General features: G+C 34.2%; 1 protein-coding gene across 2 annotated transcripts; it reads left to right on the top strand.

Moving 5' to 3' along the window:
• The first annotated feature begins 12,073 nt into the window (after positions 1-12,073).
• LOC105838433 lies at positions 12,074-18,245 on the top strand. Of its 2 annotated transcripts, XR_001139225.3 has the most exons (3): positions 12,075-12,408; positions 16,178-17,824; positions 18,013-18,245. XR_001139225.3 is itself a non-coding variant. In XM_012683987.3 (2 exons), the coding sequence occupies exons 1-2, from the start codon at positions 12,108-12,110 to the stop codon at positions 16,186-16,188; spliced, it is 267 nt and encodes an 88-aa protein (XP_012539441.1). In that variant the 5' UTR covers positions 12,074-12,107; the 3' UTR covers positions 16,189-17,230. The 2 variants fall into 2 exon arrangements, 1 of the variants encoding a protein (XP_012539441.1); XM_012683987.3 differs by lacking the exon at positions 18,013-18,245 and having other exon boundaries at positions 12,074-12,363; positions 16,178-17,230.
• The last annotated feature ends 3,398 nt before the right edge of the window (positions 18,246-21,643 follow it).

Genomic DNA, 21,643 nt, shown 5'->3' with positions numbered 1-21,643 from the left:
ATCCACCTTCCCTCCCTTCCCGCGCGTCGCGGTGGTGTAACCCCTTCCCTACCGCCCCATTATTATGAACAATTATTAATGGCCGACAGGCTTTCGCTTCGGCTCGTCAGACCGTCGAAAATGGACGAGCCCCAAAGTGAGAAGCTGTCGGGTGCTACCGGTCAGCCCGGACGCCTCGACCAATTTATTCGCCAGCTTCGTTTGTTCTCCAGGGCGCTGGCAGCTTTTGTACTAAACCCTCCTCCTCCTCTCGCGCTCTGCTTCTCCCCTCCCTCCTGCCCCCGATCGGGTATGAGCGTATTTACATGCCGTTGCGTGACGGCGCGATGGTTCTCGGGAGCATCGACACGATAATTTGGAATGGAGGAAGAAATTATCCAGAGAGAGACGCGCAAACGCAACCCGCGATATTGTGTGAGACGCAGCGATATGATTTTACGTCGGCGGTTTACTCTTGAATGAAGGACACCTATTATCAGTCGGGCCATTATCGCGGCGATACAGCAGTAGTAACTATATAGAAATAAGAAGACGCAACTCGAGCCGCTGAAAAGTACGAGCCTCGTTAAAACGGCATGAATTGTAGCACCGAGTATTAGTATCAGTCTCGCGAAACGTTATACCTAATTGAATCCTTATCTCGCTAATTCTTGCTCAAGATGAATATAATACTGTAATCACCAATCACAACATTTCAATGTTTTTCGTAAGTAAAAAAAAAAAAGAAAAAAGAAAGAACAGTCGATCAAGAGAGGCGCACTTTTTTTCGGTGAAGCTCCACACTCTCGGTACGACGGTATCTGAAGATTACCGATGAAGAAGCATAATTATCGCGAACGAGTGAGTCGAAGACTCATTGCAGGTACGAAACTGTCAATAACGCCGGATGAAAATCGGCGGGTTGTCAACTGAAAACAGGCTTTAAATGAGTACAAGGCCGTTGTAATATTATCCCGGCCAATTTGTTCGTAAGATCGTTCGCCAAGGCTTCAAGTGAGTTTCAACTGACGGAATAAAACACGAATGAAAATCAAATATTAATGCAACGTCGAGTACGGTGTAATAAAATACGCGTATCATGGCATTCGTTTCTTCGCGTGAGTTAAAAATAAAAGCTATGAGTAAGGTAAGGATGTAACAACCCTGTTATCATCGATTCCCGCGAATATTTCCGATAATTGAGTTCTTCGCGCGAGATATCTTGAAAGCAACAAATGTTCGAATTAATGCGGTGATTTTCGAAGCATTCCACATTTGTTTAATCGTAAAATTATAATAAATTGAGATTTCTGTACCTTAGCCTGCATCGAGCAATTCATATAACAAGGAACATTTCTTGTTATAATTTTTGTTATAACAACATTATAAACACTCAAACCAACTTGTTTTTGTTTCTCTAATATAAGGAATATCGATCGATTTTAAAGCAATATCACTCTTTTATGTGCATTCCTATTTTTCTTTTTAAATTTAATTTTATATTCTTCATGAGCTAATAATTGATTAAATTCCACCCTTTTAACATGAGGACTCGAACTGAAGAAAATGAGAAGTGACGATGAACGGGCAAAGAGGAGGGGAAGACGAGAATATAGAGAGATCGATTTATATATACGGGAAGCAAAATACACGTCGCTTCGGTGTGCATGGAGTACATTCTCATATGAGACTTGTTGACTCGTACCTTTCCTTTTGCTTCAATATGGATAACTGCTCCTGGTCATTTCTCGTAGCGTCTAACTTGAATCAAGAACGAACACCGGAGAAAGTCAGACAAGGAGAGCGAAGTGGACCTCGAAGAAAAGAGAACGTTGGAACCCGAGCTAAGGGAGATGAGAGCTGAAGGTATTGTTCGCTCCTTTGGCCCGCGCTCGAAGTGATCTCCCGCTGCGCGAGTTATTTGCCACGATCCTGCTTCATGATTTTTACTCTAATTTGTACCGACAGGGATGGAGCACGCGAGCTGCATTCCTGCCATCTCTACGTCCACCTTGAGTCCATGCACTGACCGGGGCCGCGATCTCGCCTCGATGCCGATCGCGAGGCCCCCGTCGTCCCGAGAGCGGCCCGGGCACCCGGGAGCCTGGCGTGGATCGCCGAACACAATGGGCTCCCTATGATTTCGGTAGCGGTGTTTTTTGTCAGCGCCAAACAAGAGCCCGCCGTGGTTAGCCTTGATCGATGGCTGAACTTAGCTGAGTAAGCCTCCGTTTAATTAATTCTTTAATTACTTTCCCCTCTCGAAAGACGTGCTTCATCCCTGGATTTCTCCCAGGATGAGGGGACTCTCTCGTTTCTATGCCGGACGCTTGATTTCAGATCTTTCTGATACGGATATAGGATACGCCGTACGGTAGCGAGAACGGTGACGAGGACGATCCTTCACGAGGAGGCGACGTTGCTCTTGAATAGTGGTTCTTTTTTTTCAAGTTATTCGATTATAGATTTACGGGCTCGTTTTTTCGTCTGCGGTATTAATTTGATCGCGCTTGCCTGGCTAATTCGCGAGAAATAGGGTCGAATCTAAAACTATGACAAAAACTCAAGTCACGTAACGAAGAATGTGTCGAACTGTTGTCAATTTTATAGTATTATAGACTACACAAAAAAATTAATATTAAATCAACAATCATTGTTTCATATAAGCAAAATAGTTTTGCTTATATACATATTAAGTAATTATATACTATACTTTTCAAAATAACTTTTTTATAATGTTAAAATAAAAATATAATATTAAGTGTAAAAATATTTGCGGTTTTTTAATTTTAATTTTAATGCTTATTTTGAAATAAACATATGCTTATTTTCACACTTTAAAATAATATAACGCGTAAACATAAATAAAAGTTTATTCCAAAATAAGTTTAAAATAAAAGAACATGGAAAGAACAATTTTTCTAAAAAAAAAAGATATTTACAATATCTAAAGATTTAGTTAGATACAAATAAAATTTGAAAACAACATGTTGGACCATCAAAATAAATGTTGTGGATGCACAATAATGATGATAAGTAATGCAAAAATGGTTTCGATATTTTAGTAACCAGTTTGAGAGTCTAACAAAATTATTTTAAAATGTGTATTTAAATTAAATGTTTAAATGCTTCAGCAAAACCATTTTTTTGGTATATTAATTAATTTCTGTGTATAAATATGATTTAATTATTACATTTGTTACACCAATGCATATATTTAAATAGATATTTGTTAAACGTCAATTACGTGAAGTATATAAGTTTGGCATAAAAGAAAGAAGTAAAAAACATAATTTATTTCGATCAATTCCAGCTGAATGTAAGAAGAATAATCGAGTATGGTTATACAAATTCTTCTTTGGCTCATTCTTACTTTTTTTCTTACTTCATATATTGTATTTAGATGACCATTTAGATTTGCTCTCGATAAATACAAAAGTATATTTTAAAACAATGTGCTTGTCACTCTCGAACTCTCGTAAAGTGAAAAATTGCACAAGTTCAATTTTTATTCTTATTATAAGAATAATTGTTATTTTTATTAAAATGGTAAATCACTTGAAAAATTACGCATCTCAATTCTTATCTTTTTTTTAGAATACTGGCATGAAAAGGTCAATTTTAATATATCGACTTGTTAATTTTTTAATTTAACTATGGCGAGACAACACATATTTTTTACTATCAATGCAATGTGCAAAAGTAGCGTAGTGTTGATATGAACTAATTATCTCATTACACGCAAATTTTTGTGTCCAACGGACAGCCAGTAATAGAAAGTAATTTACAAAGTTGAGAGCCATCCATACTAATTGCCCTTAACGGGAAAGTGCATTTTGCGGTAACGGATTTTGCACGTAATTTGCTGTCCAGTCAAGCTGAGAACTTAACTCGTTCTACAAACGCGTATTATGGCAGCTAATGCCGGCGTAAAATGCGAATTAATCCGAAGCGCGTGCAGGCTCGTTTAGTTTCCTTATACGCGTAATGAGTTTCAGTCGCCTGTAATTGCAGCGACGTTTCGATTAATCGATAAATATATCTATTTCTGACGGAATTCCTGGCAGGGGAGGAAGGCGTGTACTTTATAGCTACTTATTCTAATGCAATTTAACATTGGTCGCAAGTGAATTAACTGACGCGATAAAATTGAAAACAACTTATCACATTCCGTATAAGCTGACATATTCGTCAATCGGTTTATGCCACTCGCGAAATTTGCGTGGTCTCTTTTATCTCACATTCTTATCGTTATCATATAACTTTTTTTCGCACAATTCCGAAACTGTTCACGGCAATCACGATGTAGCGGTAATCGAGACGCATTCGTTCTCCACGCGTGCAGCCCGTATGCCCGAGATGATCTCGCACGCGTGTAAACGCGCGTAAAACGCTCGGACACGCTTGGCGATGTTTCGAGCTAAGGAGGCGTTAAGGCGGGCAGCGTCGTAAAATAAGGCGGCGACGTGCTAGATACGAGCACAACGGCGCGTCGTAAAATCAGTCGGTGCAACAGCATAATTCTTCGGGATACTCCGGGCTGTGAACTTCGCGACTGGTTTTAACCGCGTGGTGGAATAACCGGCCGTATGTGTTATGTGGATGTAATTGTTACGAGCAGCTGTGTGTCTCTCTCCCTCCCTCTCTTTTTCCATCCCATTTTCCTTCTCTCCCTGCCATCATGAATCAGTTTTGAAGATCGTCGGAGGCGCACACACGTTTTACATTGTATGCGACGAAACGCGGCTCGCTTCGTTTACGGCCCATTGGAATCCGGGACAAATCGAAGGGATCCCCGCTTACTCCATTAACGATCGACCGGTTCCCTCCAATATGCGCGCTTCAATCAATCATGCGCGGAGTCGATTTTAATATTTAGATAAAGCCCGGTAGTATCCCAAGCTTTCGTTTTTTGCTAATACACGTATTTAGTATACACTTGCTTTTCTTCGGGAAATTAATTGTTTCCTTCGGCGACGAAAGACAATTCCGAAAAAAAAGGAAGCGTTTTTCGCTTCCGGAAGTATTTCTTTACCTTTTTAGCATTTCAAGTTTCACAAATCATCATGAGAGGCCGGACCAAAATCTGATAAGAACAGTTATAAACTTTCCTTTTCGGCACCGCGCAAGCATCTTGTTTTCCAAGGCGGGGGCCTTATGGCGCGAAACCACTCGCGGTTGCTGATTGCCCAGCATAAAATTTGTCGTAACCGAGGAATTATCTGTCGGCCGATATCGAGTTAATTTTATGGGTCTGCGTATATAATGTCGCGTTTCGCGCGCTTGTCGTTCGTCGCCTAATTTTACGACGTCGTCCCGCCCGACGACTTTCTTCGCCGTGTCCAAGGGAAGTAGCCCCGCGCGTATTAATTCATACGCCCCATCTTGTTCGTCTGACAAGACAAATTAGGATTGTTACTTTTTAACAACTTCGAGTATTCGAAGCTTCAAAAATTTGAAGTTACTAAGCTTCGAAAGTTTGAAGCTTTGAAGTTTTCGATTCTTTCGAAACTTCGAATATTCGAAATTATCAAAAGTAACAGTTCTAGTTAATTAATTGTTTGCTGTGTGATAATAATATAAAACAAACGTAACGCGTACGAGACATTCGTTCGTAACATTACACTCGCGTGTTCCGTATATTTCTGTAATGAAAAGCCATCGTCCGAACATACATTCGAATTCCAAAGTAGACCGAGAGAGACTTTGACGTCATAATAACGCGAAGGCAACTAATATTTTAAAGTTCCGAGAAGAGTATGGAGAGATTCATCGAACCGTGAACAAGCGTAGGTAGCGAGGTAGGTGTTTGCCACCGTACGAGCGCCGCCATTGCGCGAATGGGAGGATCATTGGATAACCGATGCGCAATTCTGCACCAGCCCTTCTAATCGAGTGACTCGAATGTTAGTGAGAACGAAAAATAAAAAAACAAATAGAGAAAAGGACAATAGTTTTAAAAACATATGTTTGAACTCACTTAACGAATTGCCATCTATTCACGAGATGCCTTCTGAGAAGCTGGGCGATTTTGAGATCATAGTGGTGTCCAAGCGGGCGAGACCTGAAATTTTAAAATCACGTATATATATTAAAATTGAGAAATTTTCAAACAGTTTAAATCAATTCGTGAGCCAGACATGTATATTGCATTTACAATTATAATATGATGAATTAAAACACATGGTAATATATTCCTTCGTGCATCGTGTTTCTTTTTATCATGCAATATTAAAAATAAAAGAAAATAATAGAAAAAGCACCGATACGCATTTAAAAAAAGTAGAAGTTTACATTACACAGAATCATGAGCGGTTTCTCTTGTAAATTTTTCGTAGTCGGTTAATTTTCTGTAGCAATTACTAAAGTACGATGTTTTAACCGCAAAATCTCTCTTAGGGCACCACAGTGTGCGACTGAACGATTACATCAACGAGTTCCGAGGGAAACGCTAAAAAGAAGCACGGGATTTAGACACCGCGTGACGTCGATCCTCTCCGGAGGATTCGACCAGTGTCCGAGAAGCGAGCACGAATTCGAGAGGAGTCGTATGCCTCGTTCGCGGTCGACAGGTTCGCATGCACAGTGACGGGATCGTCGAGTTTCGAAGGAAGACGAAGAAGAAGAAGAAGAAGAGAAGGCGGCGGCGGTGGCCGACGTTACCTCGCCGCCATGCCATCCTTCAGCGTTCGCGTTCGCTCCGAGCTTTGCGTGCCACTCAACATTGGCAAGTAATTTCTTGCACGCAATTTCCCGCTACTGGAATTGCCTGGTAGGCGACCTTAGTCCGTCAGTCATTTACTTTTTAAATCGATCCTACCTGCCCGCCCCCTGCCTCGCCTGTCCATCCATCCGTAACTCTATACAGTCGACCCTCGTGTGCACGCGTGTGCGAGCACACGCGACTCCGCGGAATTTCTCAACGCGAAAAATCGTGATTCACGATAGGCGTTTTCCATTTTGGCAAAGCATTTTTATACTCTCACCATCCCTTAGATTGTCTGTTGTAAAAGACACTTACTTAAAAACCTGCAATCATGCAAATCTGCATGGAGAGAATTTTCTCATAAAATTTACCCTAAAAATTTTGATCGTTGTGGGACAATGCTGTGTTTCAAAGAATTTTATATGATTTTCTTTGATTTATTAATATCTTCTACATAAATTTTATATTTCAGAGCAGTAAAATATAGAATAAGTTTCATTATTTTTACTAAACTGTGCATAGTTAAATATTAATGATTCGCGGAGAAAATTTTATAGTAAAAATTACTATATAAGATAGTGACTACGGACCATAAGAAGAAATTTTTGAGAATTATTTCATAAGTAATGTCAATTTGATGAAAACCATAGTAAAAATTTGCATAATTTCTTTCTTGGTCCATGCTTACTATTTACCACAATAATTTTTACTATAAAATATGTTAAACGGTTTGATTCTCTATTGTTTTAAATAAAATAAATGCCAAATAGCGATAATCATATACAATATTTTACGGAAATTTTACAATGCAACATAATTTTAATCCGACTGTTAGTCGCTCATAATAATTTTACCATGCAGTGTGACAAATTGATTGCGGCGTATTATTTATACACTGAGAAAAAAGTTGTTAATTTGACTAAATTTTACAACGTGATTAAATTTCTTTGATTTAAGTATTTCAATTAAATATATGAATACTTAAAGTATTTCATATTTCTAAATTAAATGCATAAATATTTGAACTAAAAAAATTCAATCAAGTTGAATCAAGAAAAATTTAATCAAATTAACAATTTTTTTTCTCAGTGTACTTTAAATGGTATGCACAGTATATATTATCGATTAACTTATCAATAGAAGCAATGACACATAAGGTAGAAAACTCATGATTCAGAAATCTCGAATTCAAATTCGAATGTGTGTGTGTGTGTGTGTGTGACATTAAATATTATACATAATACATATAGAAATGAACATTAAATATTATACATAATACATATAAAAATGAACATTAAATAGTATACATAATACATAATGAAAACACATTTCTATATGATTATGTCATATTATTATAAAATATTTTATCTCAAATTGTAAAATTTTGCTTTTAAATTCAAAGATCCCTATCGATATTTACAAAATACTTGATAGATTGCCAAGTTGTTCCAAGCTCATCACATGTGGTAAAATTTGTAATTAATTTTGTGATAAATATAAGGCTATTCCGTGTGAATTATTCCAAAAGAAATCTTATCAATGGCATGTAATTGATATTGACACGAGACATTGTAGTAATCGCCAAACATGACAAATTTTTCATTGTCCTCTTTCATTCGCTGTACAAATAGATCTAATCGTATACGTCACGAGATGTTAGTAAGTAATAATCGTGATAGTGATTAATTATGCAATATCTTCGATTATTCTATGTAATAAGATAAAAAAAAGATGGTAATTCTGTTATTGACAGCCGTCACTTTACGACGGACCATGAAGACTCTCGAGCGGTCTAAAACGGTTTCGATATATAACTCTGGCGGTATTATGGCTGGATTACATCGCGCATTAATTTTCTTGTCGAGTCAGTCAAGCGTATCAGGATGTTCTGGGATGTCGCTACCCGTATCATTAAAGTCGCGAATAAATTGCTCGCCGGTATACGGACCGCGCGATGGTTTACCGAGTATCGCTGAACACCATTTCTCAACCCTTTAAACCAGGATGATAATGGTCATCCTGGTATTAACCGTGCTTAGGATCGAAGCAATTCCTATACACTCGGTGCATCACGTAGCTGAGAGGCAAACTTAGAACGGAAGGGATCGATATGCACGCCGTTATTTTGCATACAAACCGTGCGAGAAGGTATCGAGCTAACTAGGTACTTCGTAATATTTCAATAATCTTAAAAAAAATTAGAATACTGGTCTCAGAATATTTGAGTATTTTGACCGATATGAATAGCTGATCGATAAAAGATACGAAATCACAAAATTTACGATGCTACTATAATTGTATGATAGTATTCTATTCTATTCCGTAGAATAACAAAAAAGAAAAGAAAAAGATTCGGCTAATCGATTCGAAGTTAAGGGAAATATGTTCTTTTATATCTCTGTAGTCGAGAATTGTTTCCCAGGATCACATTGTCGTGCGAAATGGTTGCGCATATAAAGGGACAGAGCGTGAAACCTTTCACCGACGTGGCGTTTCGAGCAGCTGGATCGGCCCGTGACTCTCTAACGCGAGAAAGAGGGAAAGAATTATCTTCCGAATCGAGGCTACCAATAAGCAATAATTGTACGTTTAGCGACCGTGCCGCGTTTGCATTCGTGTCGGCACGACAGGCCGGACCGCCGCGGAGAGCAAGGGAAGCGAGGAGCAAAATGACTATATCTTAATCATCTTTGGTTATTGCCTTTCTAGACCGTGTGCTCGACTTCGCTCGTGGGAACCCGGCTCGCGAATGTGGAAGAGAAAACGCTGGGATCCTTCGCAGGAAATTCGCAGCACGCATACACACGCTTATCCGTTCGGCATTCGAAATACAAAGCGCTCACAAAGATCTCAAGTGTTACGCGTACCTGACGGGTGCGAGAAAACGGCAATTTTCATGCCGTTCGATCCCAAAACGAAAGACGCCCCTCCCTGGCGCCCGTCCAAGACATTCGGATGCACTCGTCCTTAATTGTACACGTGCATCGGGATACGAGAAAATTATGCGAAAAATATGAACACGTCAAATTTCTTGTCTGAGGGGGTGGGGGGAGATGAGTCGTGTCGGAAAGTGATGCGTACGTGTGAGAAATCGTGTCTACATGATCCGCACGTAAAAGCATTATCGACACCCGTACCCGCAGGGAGAAACTGTCGTTGATCGAGTACGGGATCGACTCGAAAGACACCCGGAGATGCGTGCCAAGGATAAGCGGACTGTTTCAGCCCGTTTATCGCGCGTTTATTTCGCCTGTTAACCCTCTACTAACCGGATTCTTTACTTACGAAAGAAGATTACAGAATCGAGACACGGGAAACGTAAATTAAAGCAAATTGAGACTTAACAAATATAGATACATTTGTAATTTCCAAGTAAACAGTGTTATAAACGATTAAATTTGTTGATTACTCTATTAATTTATCCAACTTAATTGATTTAACCATTTAAAGATTTACCAAGTATATTGCTTTGAAAACTCTTTTTAATAACAGAAAAATAAAAATTTATAAGATTTTCAATGATTTCGCTTCTCGATATAATTTAATAATTATTTTCTGTTAAATATTATTATAATACTGTAGAGAGAACTACGCGTGATCAAATTAGGTAATACAATTTTAAGTTATCACGCGACGTTATATTGCATCTTTCTATCTGCAGTAATGGATGGCGCCACCAACTGCTTCAAATAAAAAAAAAAATAAAATCAAACTAATTGTAAACACTTATGTACAGACTATACACTCTATTACATAATAACATATTTCTTACGATGTCATTTCTTGATTGTAGTAAACAAGTTTTAATACATTTAAAGGTTTTCCATATTAAAAATCCAAACTAATTTCGATTAATCGATAAATCCGTAAGTTTATATAATTAAATTAAGTTTACTAAATTAGAGTATTTTTAAGTATGTATTTAGATAGTTATATTCATAATAATTATACATAATTTTACACGTAACAGTGAAATGTTTCTTTTTTTTTTAACAATTGTGTAGTTAATTTAAAAGTTACAAAAATATATAAATTATACAGATTTTTATGATAAACGCGCAAAACTAGGGAGCGAAGTATTAATAACACATCGACCTTGTGGAGGATTGCATTGACATATTAATATACATATCCTTGCGTTTAAATAGATGATTCATATATATCAAACGAAGGACGTGATGGAAATTCTAACGACTACGAAACGTGCTTTCATGTGCTCCGATAAAGTAATCTGCGTGACGTTGCCGAGCAATCTCGGTTATAAGTCAGTTCATTTTGCATTCCACAGAAAGCTTGAATTTTAAAATAAAAAAATTTAACAAATACTTTTACTGTTGAACTGGTACCCGTAATATCATTGACATTCATTTAACAACGATTATATCGTAGAAAGTTAATAATTATTTTAAAAAATATGTTTCAAATATCTCGCATATAAAAAAAAACGATTTATCTGAGATATCGAAAAATTTAGTTACATTCAAGAAATAATCTTACAACTATAGCAAAAATTGTTTGTGTATAAAAATTCACTAAAGTAGATAAATGATTAGCAAATACTGTGATACGTACATGTTTTCCACTTACTCGATTTTACTGACAGAAGCAGAATTTAGAAATTTTATATGTGACAATAAAAATTCTAGCAGACACAAAAATTAACGATAAATTTTAGTTGTGATATCGAGAACATCTATCTACATCAACAAATTTTTTAGTGGTAAATGACAAGTGAGAAGAACAAAAGTTATAAAAATAATCTACGGCAATCGTCACGAAAGATAATTTTGTTAAGTATTAAAGATAATTTTATATATTACTATAGAAAATGCCACCGAGAATAATCACTCACAGATGAAACAGAATGCGCTTATGCTTCGCTTTATAACTTATAATATAATATATATGCGAGAAATACACGGAAAGACCGATTTTGCTGAAGTATTTAAAAATTTTACTGAATATACATCTGAAAATAATTGTATTGAAATAATTATGAAAGACGTTCAAATATAATGCTGCAAAAGTTTTAACTAGAAATCAGCTTGAGTATCACGTATAATTTTAACCGTCCAATAAAATTAGTTTAAAATCTCTATTCACAGTTCAATTTTTATATCTTACTTTAGCAAAACCACTTTTTTTAATAGCGTATATTTTACAATTTTCTGGCACACATGATTTCTATTTGATTCCTGGCAAAACTCTTCGTGACAAAATTGTCGTATAGTTACGACACGCCAAACACATTCGAACTAAATATTGACTCTCAGGAGTTTTTCACAGAACGGAGAAAGAAATGCGTTTCGAAATCGTCAGTGTCATTGGGTTATCGGACTATGACCCGATAATGTTCTCATCAATGTTTAAGCCGGTTTAAACACCGTACGATTTATCAGTTGTTCGGTGTTAGTTGAGAAGAATGCGCATACTTGACACGATTCTCGTGCTCGTGATTCTCTGCACGAGCCTCGCCGCATGCTGGTCCTTCTCAAACGTGGCGATGTCCATCGACAAGCTGATACGACCGCAAAATGACAGCTCAATGGTTTTAAACTTTAAAGAGAACGACGCCACCTCAACGGCATCCCCGGATGTCACGATGCAAGGCAGGATAATATTTGTTCCACGAAGAAGTAAAACTCATTGTCAACCGGGTCAGCAAATTGATCGGCGAGGCAAGTGCAGGATAGTGTGGTAAAACGTGACAAATAATCAATAAGGTATATTTATTGCAGTATACGTGTAGTAGATCTGATGACAATTTTTTTATGAATTTTTATGCAATTAAAACACTTTTCAGAATTATTCAGAAAATCTGTATTTCTTCTCAGAATTTTTCATGTTTATAAATTCTAAAATAAATATTTTTATATATATTTATATAAAAAATCTGAACAATTTTTTAAAACGTTATAAAATTATATAGATATTCCGAAACATTTTCAAATTTAAATATAAATTATGTAAAATTTTTTATCAATATTGTATAATTGTCTCAGAATTTTTTATATAACTTTTCAGAATTATTACAGAATGTTTTAATTTTTAATTAAAACACTTTTTAGAAATACTAAAAATTTTTTATACAAATCTTAAAATATTTTACATATATGATACATTCTAAGAAAAACTGTACATTAAAAAATTCTAAAGAAAATGTTCATCAGGGATTGTCATAAACAAAATAGGCGTAAGAACTCTCAATAATCAAAATTAAAAGTAAAATAATCAGATAAATGAGAGTCAAATGTAGTTACGGCATATATTCGTGCAAACAAAGTCTCGTAAAATAAAGAATACATGAATTTACTTAACAGTTTATTCATCCAACGCGCTCGACTCTCGTTTGCTTGATTATTTTACTTTTAATATTTATAATCTTTTTTATATCATATATACATTCTAATTCTTCTTCTTTAAAATCTAATTATTTAGTTTTCCAAAATTCGTTAATTCCATATAATGCAATAAATCGTAAATACATCGCTGATGTGATTTCTTGGAAAAGAACAAGCTAAACAGTTACAAGGATATGCATTATGTTTTTTGAATTAATTAGTTTTCGCGAGAAACAAGTTTAAATATAAAAGTAGCGTATTATCACGCATGATAATCGTGCTTGGCAATAAATATGGTTCATCACTATTATCGGAAGTCTGTCACCACGTACGGGTTATCAAGAGTGCTCATAGACGAAGCAAAACAAACAACTTTTACTTAACACATCTCTTTAAATAATTTAGTAGAAATTAATGTGTGTCACTGTGCACAGTTTATCCAATTATGTACGTATCGCACATCATTGTTTCAGAGATCAATTTTCGGCAAACGTGCCATTAACCTCGCACGTATTTTTAGCAGGTCGTATTTTTAGCAAAACTCCTTTTTTATTCCGGTGAATCGTCCGAGTAGCGTTCAGGATTTCGTTACGCAGTTCCCAGTATCGCAATCTCGAATCGATGAAAAATTCCGGGCCGTCCTGATAAAGCCACCGGCTTTCGTCTTCGTGATACTTTGCGTCGCAGATAAAGCAACCTTTTAAGTCGGTTTGCGTACAAAGGTCAATTTTAATTAGCCCGCTCGTCCGTTTCCAGAGGTCTGTTTGCGTCCGCGTTCTTGAAGACGGCGAGAACGGCGGACGGCGGACGGCGGCGGCGGCGACGACGGAGGCGATGTAATAGAAATCAATCGTCATCAGTTTCTTGGCAATCGCGTTCGCTGTTCAGCGGCGGGCGTCACGATTTTCATCGCGGAAAACGCACGCGTCCGGGCCGCGTGCCGAATCTGAGCTTCGTGTCGCTCGCGCTCCGACGCGATTACGCCGCCCACCCGATAAGAATTTTAAGCGAGATACCTCGCGCATTGTGATTAACAAACTGTGACCGATGATAATTCTGGAGCACGTGTTCTTTTCAAAGCACGAGCATCAGTACGCCACGAAGTGTTGCCAGTTCCAGTGTGATCGTACGCTGTATCTGCGAGGACAATTTTTCTCGGTACACCGCGGGAATCCCCCTGGCTCTCCGAAATGCACGGGGATTAACGCGTGATCGCGCATACGATATATCTCTCGAATCGAGTGGCGTACAGATGCTTGAATTGTGATCGAGAGAGTGATTAACATCGAAAAGGAAAATTTGCGCTTGTAAATTTCCGAATTAACTCCAACAAATTGCAACGCACACTGTATGCCACAGTAGTACGTAATCATGAAGCTCTTACTGGCCATAATAACGTTCGCCGTAGCGTTGCTTTTCATTCTGTCAAGCACGCGCGCGACCGACGCGACAGACACGCGGGAGGAAAAGCATTTCTTGCCCTTCAAAAATGACAGCGATAACAAAATCAAAGAAGGATCGATAATTAATGTCCCTATACAATGCCCACCTAGGACGATCAGAGTTGGAAGTCGCTGTCGAAAAATCTATTAGGTAAGAACAGAAACCATGGACGAAGCGTTAATAATTGCGTCGCAATCAGCGTAAATAATTGTTTCTATTACTAAGGGAATGCTAGAGCACCCGTCAAACTTGATAGGGGTTGAGATATAACGTAGGGTCACCAATATTTTTTATTAAAAAATTTTTTTAAATTGGTTTTGCAGAATTCCGAACCTTCTTACACGGTCAAAATACGCAAAAATGGAGACAGCAAAAGGCAATTTCATGTCAATAACAAAAAAAGTTTTCATTTTTATGTTTAAAAATTGTTTTGTTATTTGACCCTTTGCTGTCTTCATTTTTGTGCAAAGAAGAATTGTGTATAAAAGATTTAAAGACTTTATCAAATTTTTATGTTGCTGATAGAAGGCAATTATTTTATTTTATACATATATAAGCTGTTTTTTTTTTAGTTTTAAGCAAATATTGTCATAAACTGACAACTTGCTATGCCAAAAACAAGTCATTTTAACATATTAAAAAACTTTTTATTAAAATAAAATCAACCGTTGCTTTCTTTATTTTTGTGCATACTTTAATTATGTAAAGGATTTAGGAATTCTATAAATCAAATTCAAAGATATTTTCTAATAAAAAAATGACGATAATTTGCTTCACTTTAGGATCCTCTTAAGATTTCAAAATTAATTAACAGACTTATTGTCAGCGCGTTATAAATAAGTGCTACAAATAAATAACAATAGTAGAAATCAAATATTATTGACAAACGTATATAAAATAAGAATGATTAGGTAACGTGATTTAGCATACAAACAATATTTCTTATTTATCATATATAATATGTAATATTATTGCTATAAGGAGAAAATTTTTTCTTAAAATTGCCCTTAAAATCATAACTGTGGGATTATAATACTTCGAAAAATTTTACTATTACATAATTTTAATAGTAAAATAATAAATCAAACTCTATTAAAGTTTTATTATAAATTTTATCTTTATAATAAAATTTATTAAAATGTGCCAGTTGTCTTATATATGATTACTGTCTTTTTGAGGATAAATTCTGAGAAGAAATGTTTTACGTGTGACAACAATATTTGTTATTAATAATATTGCATATTATCTAGGAAATATAATTTTTGTGCTTTAAATTGCGTTATTTAATCATTCTTATTTTATATGCGTCCGTCAATAGTACTTGATTTCTACGATGCATACTGACGTCAAGCACGTCCGCGTTTATATCTCATTGATAGTGGCGTGACGTAAACTTGTAATTCCGACGAAGTGTAACGCTTCGAAGTTGATTTTGTTTGCCGGAAGTAGCTACCACTCATCAACTATTCTCGTAACCTGCTCGTCCATCAGATGCGCACACAATCGTCACCTCGTATCGATCCCCCTTACACCCATCAAACTTAAATATGCAATAAATTGCTCAGATCTTTATTTATAGCCATACTATTTCCGCATATACCGCATAGTTCTTACTTCCAACCATATAGAAAAGTGTAAGATTCGTGCGTATGTAAAACTCTGATGTGTAAAACAGATCGAAATTACAAGATCTTAATTTTTGTTACAGAATTTTTATAGATAATTGAAGTGCTCCTGTTCAATTATCTATGAAAGAAGACAATCCCACAAGGAAACAGAAGAATTAACAGGATCAAAAACATATAAGAATATTATTTATAATTGTTAAAAATGATTGAAAAAGGAAATCATGGATTTCAGTTAAATGTACCTAATTAATTAATAATATATAGTAATAATAATATACAATAACTTATAAGTAGGATGTTTAAATCACCGAATTGAATTGGCAATCTTAGATTCTATTTAAAATATAATTAAGATGCAACAAATTATTTGCTACACATATTTATCCCACAAACGCAAAAAATCTTAAGCGTGCAATAATTTCGATTTATTATAAATATTATTACAAAGTTTTAAATTTATATTTAATATTAAATGAAATGGAGAGAGTCCTGGAATTGATTAATTTGCTGCTTGCGCTGCAATTTTTTAATTTTATTTTGTCTACGCTTTGTACGCTTGCTAAAACCATTTACAATAAATATTCTAAGATAGTAATGTATATTCAATCAATTATTGAAAGAAAGAGAGAGAGAGAGAGAGAGCATTACACTCGAAAAAATGACAACAGTAAAAATTATATGTATAAAAATTAACTGAGATAAATGATTAGCAAATACTGTTGCAATCTATCTCTTAATCAATTTAACTGATAGAAATAGAATTTACAAATTCTGTGATAGCCAAAATTCAAGATAAAGATATAAAAATTAGCGACATATTTTAATTGTGACATCAAGTTTGCTTACATCAATAAAATATATTTTTTGCGTGTTCTCGCATCAACTTTTACGTTATATAGAATAATTTTGTTAGTAAGATAAATCAAATTAAATTGTACTTCTTCTTGAACAAGATTATACTCTACATTATTATTATGGTTAAATATGTTTAAATATTACAATTATTTATTAAATAAACAAAGTACACGGCAAACATTATATATAAAGTGAATAATTGAAATGTTTATATACAGATACAAGTATGTCTGTCATGTATAAGTCTCACAAAATGAATAAAATATTTTTAATATATATATTTGTATAGATTTTTTATATCGCCCCACATTTCCATTGAGTCATGAGAAAAGTCTTTTTAATAATATTTGCACCTAAATCTCTAAAACATGCATGGCGTACTCAATATTGTGCTGCGAAAGTTGCGAATAAACGCTCGTGCGTAAGCAATCAGGATATGATTTCGACCACTAATTAACGATAACAAAACGGGAAGGAGACGAGAAACCGCACTGATAAAACTTTCCTAAGGTATAAATACATCCGTTATCATTATATGAGAGTCCAATCTAGTTATTACCAAGTATCTTAATGTTGCAAGCGTACACCGAGGAAGAAAGAAAGAAACTTGACGCCAATTCATCTGATTTTGTCTACCTAATTTGAAATTCAGAAGAAAGTGATCAGGAAATATCGTCTGCAGTAATGGCACCAGCCAGCTTGATTCTACTGATTCTGGTGTCAATAATGTTAGTATTTGCGTGCGATGGACGGCCACTGACTTTCCCCATAAGAAACCGTACGAAATGTCTACCTGGCTATAGGCGCATTCGTACCGGAGGATGCAGAAAGATTTTAGCAGCTTAAAAGTACGACTTCCTACCTTGCACAAGGTAAATATTTCATGATATTTTTAGAACGCAAATGCCTTTTTATTCTTTTCTCATTTCTTATTTTGTAAAATTTATCTTACTTTGCATACTAATTAAAATATTATATAGAAATAGATATTTTAAAAAACTATTGCATAAATTGTAGTAAATCGATTGTAGTAACAAAATATTTCTTTTTCTTATTATAGAATGTCAGAAGATATTCCCAAAGTTATATATCAGCAACGTAAACAATAACGGTCGTATCATTTCAATATTATCACATCTTTTGACTTAAGTAATATGGATTGCATGCGGAAGAAACCACTTTAAGAAAATCATTGATCATCAGGAATTCAATATGCTTTTGTTACGAATATATACCACATAAATGTCGTGTATACATCTTTATTTGGATGAAAAATAATATCAGAAAAGGTAATTTATTTCTATTAAAAGCCCTCTCTTTTCCTATATTTAAATTTATAAATGTAAATTCATTAAATTTAAATAAATTAAATAAAATCAACAGATATCTCATTATAATAACGTTACATATTGTTATAATAAAAAAATTTTAATTTTAAATTGCCTTAAACAAATGTTTCTAAATAACATCAATTATTAACTACTGAAATATCGTTAACAATAAAATAATACTTCTAAAATTTAGACCACTTAAAAAAAGAAAACAATAAAGATGTCAGATTATGATCAACAAAAAAAAACTTAAAATACTAATATTTTAATACTAATTACACAATTCAGTGTAAATCTTTAATTGATAATAAAATAAAAGTCGGAATTTATTATGCGATAATATGTATAAATATTGATCACTTCTCATTACATTATTAATAAAAAATTTTAATTATTTTAATATTTTTAACGTTACAGTTTAATTAATATTTCTTAAAATTTTATCCTTTACATTTTAAAACATTAATTTTTAGATTGTAATAAATTTGTCAATTATTTAATAAATATATAGTAATTAATAACATTATTACGTTACTGTTATTAATTATATTTTCAAATTATTTGAATTTTCTTCCAAATTACCTTCCGTAGTTGTCTTGCAAAATATCGTACGTCTTTATAGTTACAGCGTTGGATAAATCTATTTTCTTTAACTCGATCGTCGATAATGTAGTAATAATATTGTATATTAAGGGGATCCGGGAGTGACAGAGTTACCGACATTTTTTTGGGAACTTGGATTTTCGAATTGGAGTAACAGAATGCAAAATCCTTTTACAGGATTAAAGTACGCACAAAAATGAAGGGGGCGACGTACGATTTATTCTGATAAATAAAAAAAAATTGTTATTTATTAGTCACCTAACGACAATATTTGCTTCATACAAAAAATCTATAGTTTATATGTATAAAATAATCACGTCGCCCCCTAGAAAAAACTCTCAGGAATAATATCGTGCAATTAGAAATAAGATTAGAATCCTAGAAAAAAAGATTCGCATTCCGCAAATTGGAAAATGAAAAAACGAAAATTTAGGTTATATATACGTAAAAAGTTGATAAGTAAAGCAATATAAAAAACATTTTTTTTGTTTTCAATATAAAATCCAATTCATAGATTTATGTTTAATATGTGTACTTTAATTCTGGAAAAAGATTTCTAAATCTATACAAGAAATACATATGAAATCTCATTAATGATGTGCACGAATGACTCTACATTATCGACTTTTATCAAATTTCAAAGGCACTCCTGGATCCCCTTAAGACGTTTACGTTCCAATTTTGGACATTGTGTTATCTAAGAAATAAACATATTAATTATTCTCAAATTTAAATTAAAAATATTATTAGCAACAAGAAGAAGTCTAAAAGCGACCACGGTCACAATTTAACTGTAATTTAAATTTAAAGCGGGAAATAATATTTCCAATACATTACATTAAAAAGGCATATGTTTAACATATAAAATATATGTATATGTATAGTCTTTTTCAGACTTTTTTTCTTTCTATGTATGACTTTAAGAGCCATCAACTTTAATAAAATTTATGGATTGCAAACTTAAGAAACTGGTTATCTTTAACCTATTATTACTTAATTATTTCAACTTAAAAATATATTTATTAATTTAAAGCATTATATTTTACATAAATTATAATTGGCATGAAAAACAAAATAATAGCAATAATTTTAAATTTTACAATCAGTTTTAAGTTTTACAATTGGTTATTGTTAATAAATCTCAATTATTCAAAAGTTAGTAAAAGATAGTGAAACCGATCTTACAGCGGACACTTTGTCAGCGTGTATCCGAAGTCTTAAACCATCGCACAGATGGCTCTGCTATGCTCATAATTCGATTAATTTACATACTTGGCGATTGGCCAAATAGCTTTGATTTTTCTTCATGATCATATTTTTTAATGTGAGCTATGCATTTACTTTTATAAATAATTAATTTTATATGTCACTCTGCTTATTCTTTACATGAACATCTGGTTTTTCTAAGTCATTGCAGAATCAAGATCTCCCTTTGATTGTTACCTTGAGATGTAACGTTATGAAAATTAATCTCGGAATATGTAGATTTCATATGCAAATGAATAAACGCCCACACCGAAGTATAGAAAAGCATTTGCTCAATTAGTTCTAAATTATTCTAAATTGTAGTTGACGTAATAGTAACTTGTACTGTCTTGCGGATATATAGCTTGAAATTCTTCGCGATACTCAATTATATTTATTAAGGTATGACCAGCACGAAAGTTATATACTTTACATTCGATCTTTTACTTCGATTAATTTCACATAAGGTACGATTCACAGTAATATATAGCATTTAATGATTATCTCAATTTACGATCAAAACTTTTACAACGGAATTTATTTCTCTTTCGAGATTTTGACGATATCGCGAAAATTTTGTCTAAAGCTTACTTTTTAAATTATAAAATGAAATAGTTACCGAATTACGGGAGGCATGCAGAACGTAGGCAGGGACAATGCGACTCACCGTCCAACACGAATGATTAACAAATTCGATGTCTTCATATTTCTTGACGGATGAAGAATTTGACCGCGAATAAACACTTTGCATGTAACAAACCGATAAGTCACAAGTTTTTTCTTTCTCGTCACGCGTACAATACACACATCGAATTTACTCGCGCACTTGATCCAGTGATTTATGAATCAATAATCGGTTTATTAATCACTACCGATTAATCATCTCGCGACTTATTTTTATTAAGCACTGGTTAATTATACACCGAAAATTATTCGTAGAAGAAAAAGCGTTTACACAACGCACGTAGCCCGCGGGACTCCAACGTTAACAGAACGAGTCAAGGTTATGTTTTTGAAGAGTCTGTCGATAATTGCAGTCGATAAATCATGGTATCAAAATCTGATACCATGATAATGCAGAGTATTAATTAATCGACAGTAGAACGGTTCAAAGTATGCGTATATTATATTATATTGCTAATGTCTAATTGCAATTTTATTTTAGCTTTAAGCGAAATTTAAATATGTATCAGTCTTTATTTATTTAAAAAGATAGATAAATCTTGCTTAAATTCCAAATAATATTGGTAGTCTAATGCCCGATTTCTTCATACTTCTCGATAACTATCTTCCAGATAAAGATATTCGTTAAATAATTAAAATTCGTTTTTTTTTCCACTAAAACTTTTGATTATATATCCAATAAATATCTATTCTTCATATTATTAACTTTCGACACAAAGATATTAGAATTTTACTATATATTATCATATTCTATTAGTGAAGTGTGAGGTTATAATTTGAGATATCTTTCGAATAAAGTTATCAAAAACTTATCTAAAGGTGAAGAAA

Source organism: Monomorium pharaonis, chromosome 10, assembly GCF_013373865.1.
Source record: "Monomorium pharaonis isolate MP-MQ-018 chromosome 10, ASM1337386v2, whole genome shotgun sequence".
Lineage (NCBI taxonomy): Eukaryota > Metazoa > Arthropoda > Insecta > Hymenoptera > Formicidae > Monomorium > Monomorium pharaonis.
This window is presented reverse-complemented; position numbering and strand designations above follow the sequence as displayed.

Excerpts from the sequence above, each read along its gene's own strand:
- LOC105838433 (XM_012683987.3), top strand. The coding sequence starts at position 12,108 with ATGCGCATACTTGACACGATTCTCGTGCTCGTGATTCTCTGCACGAGC.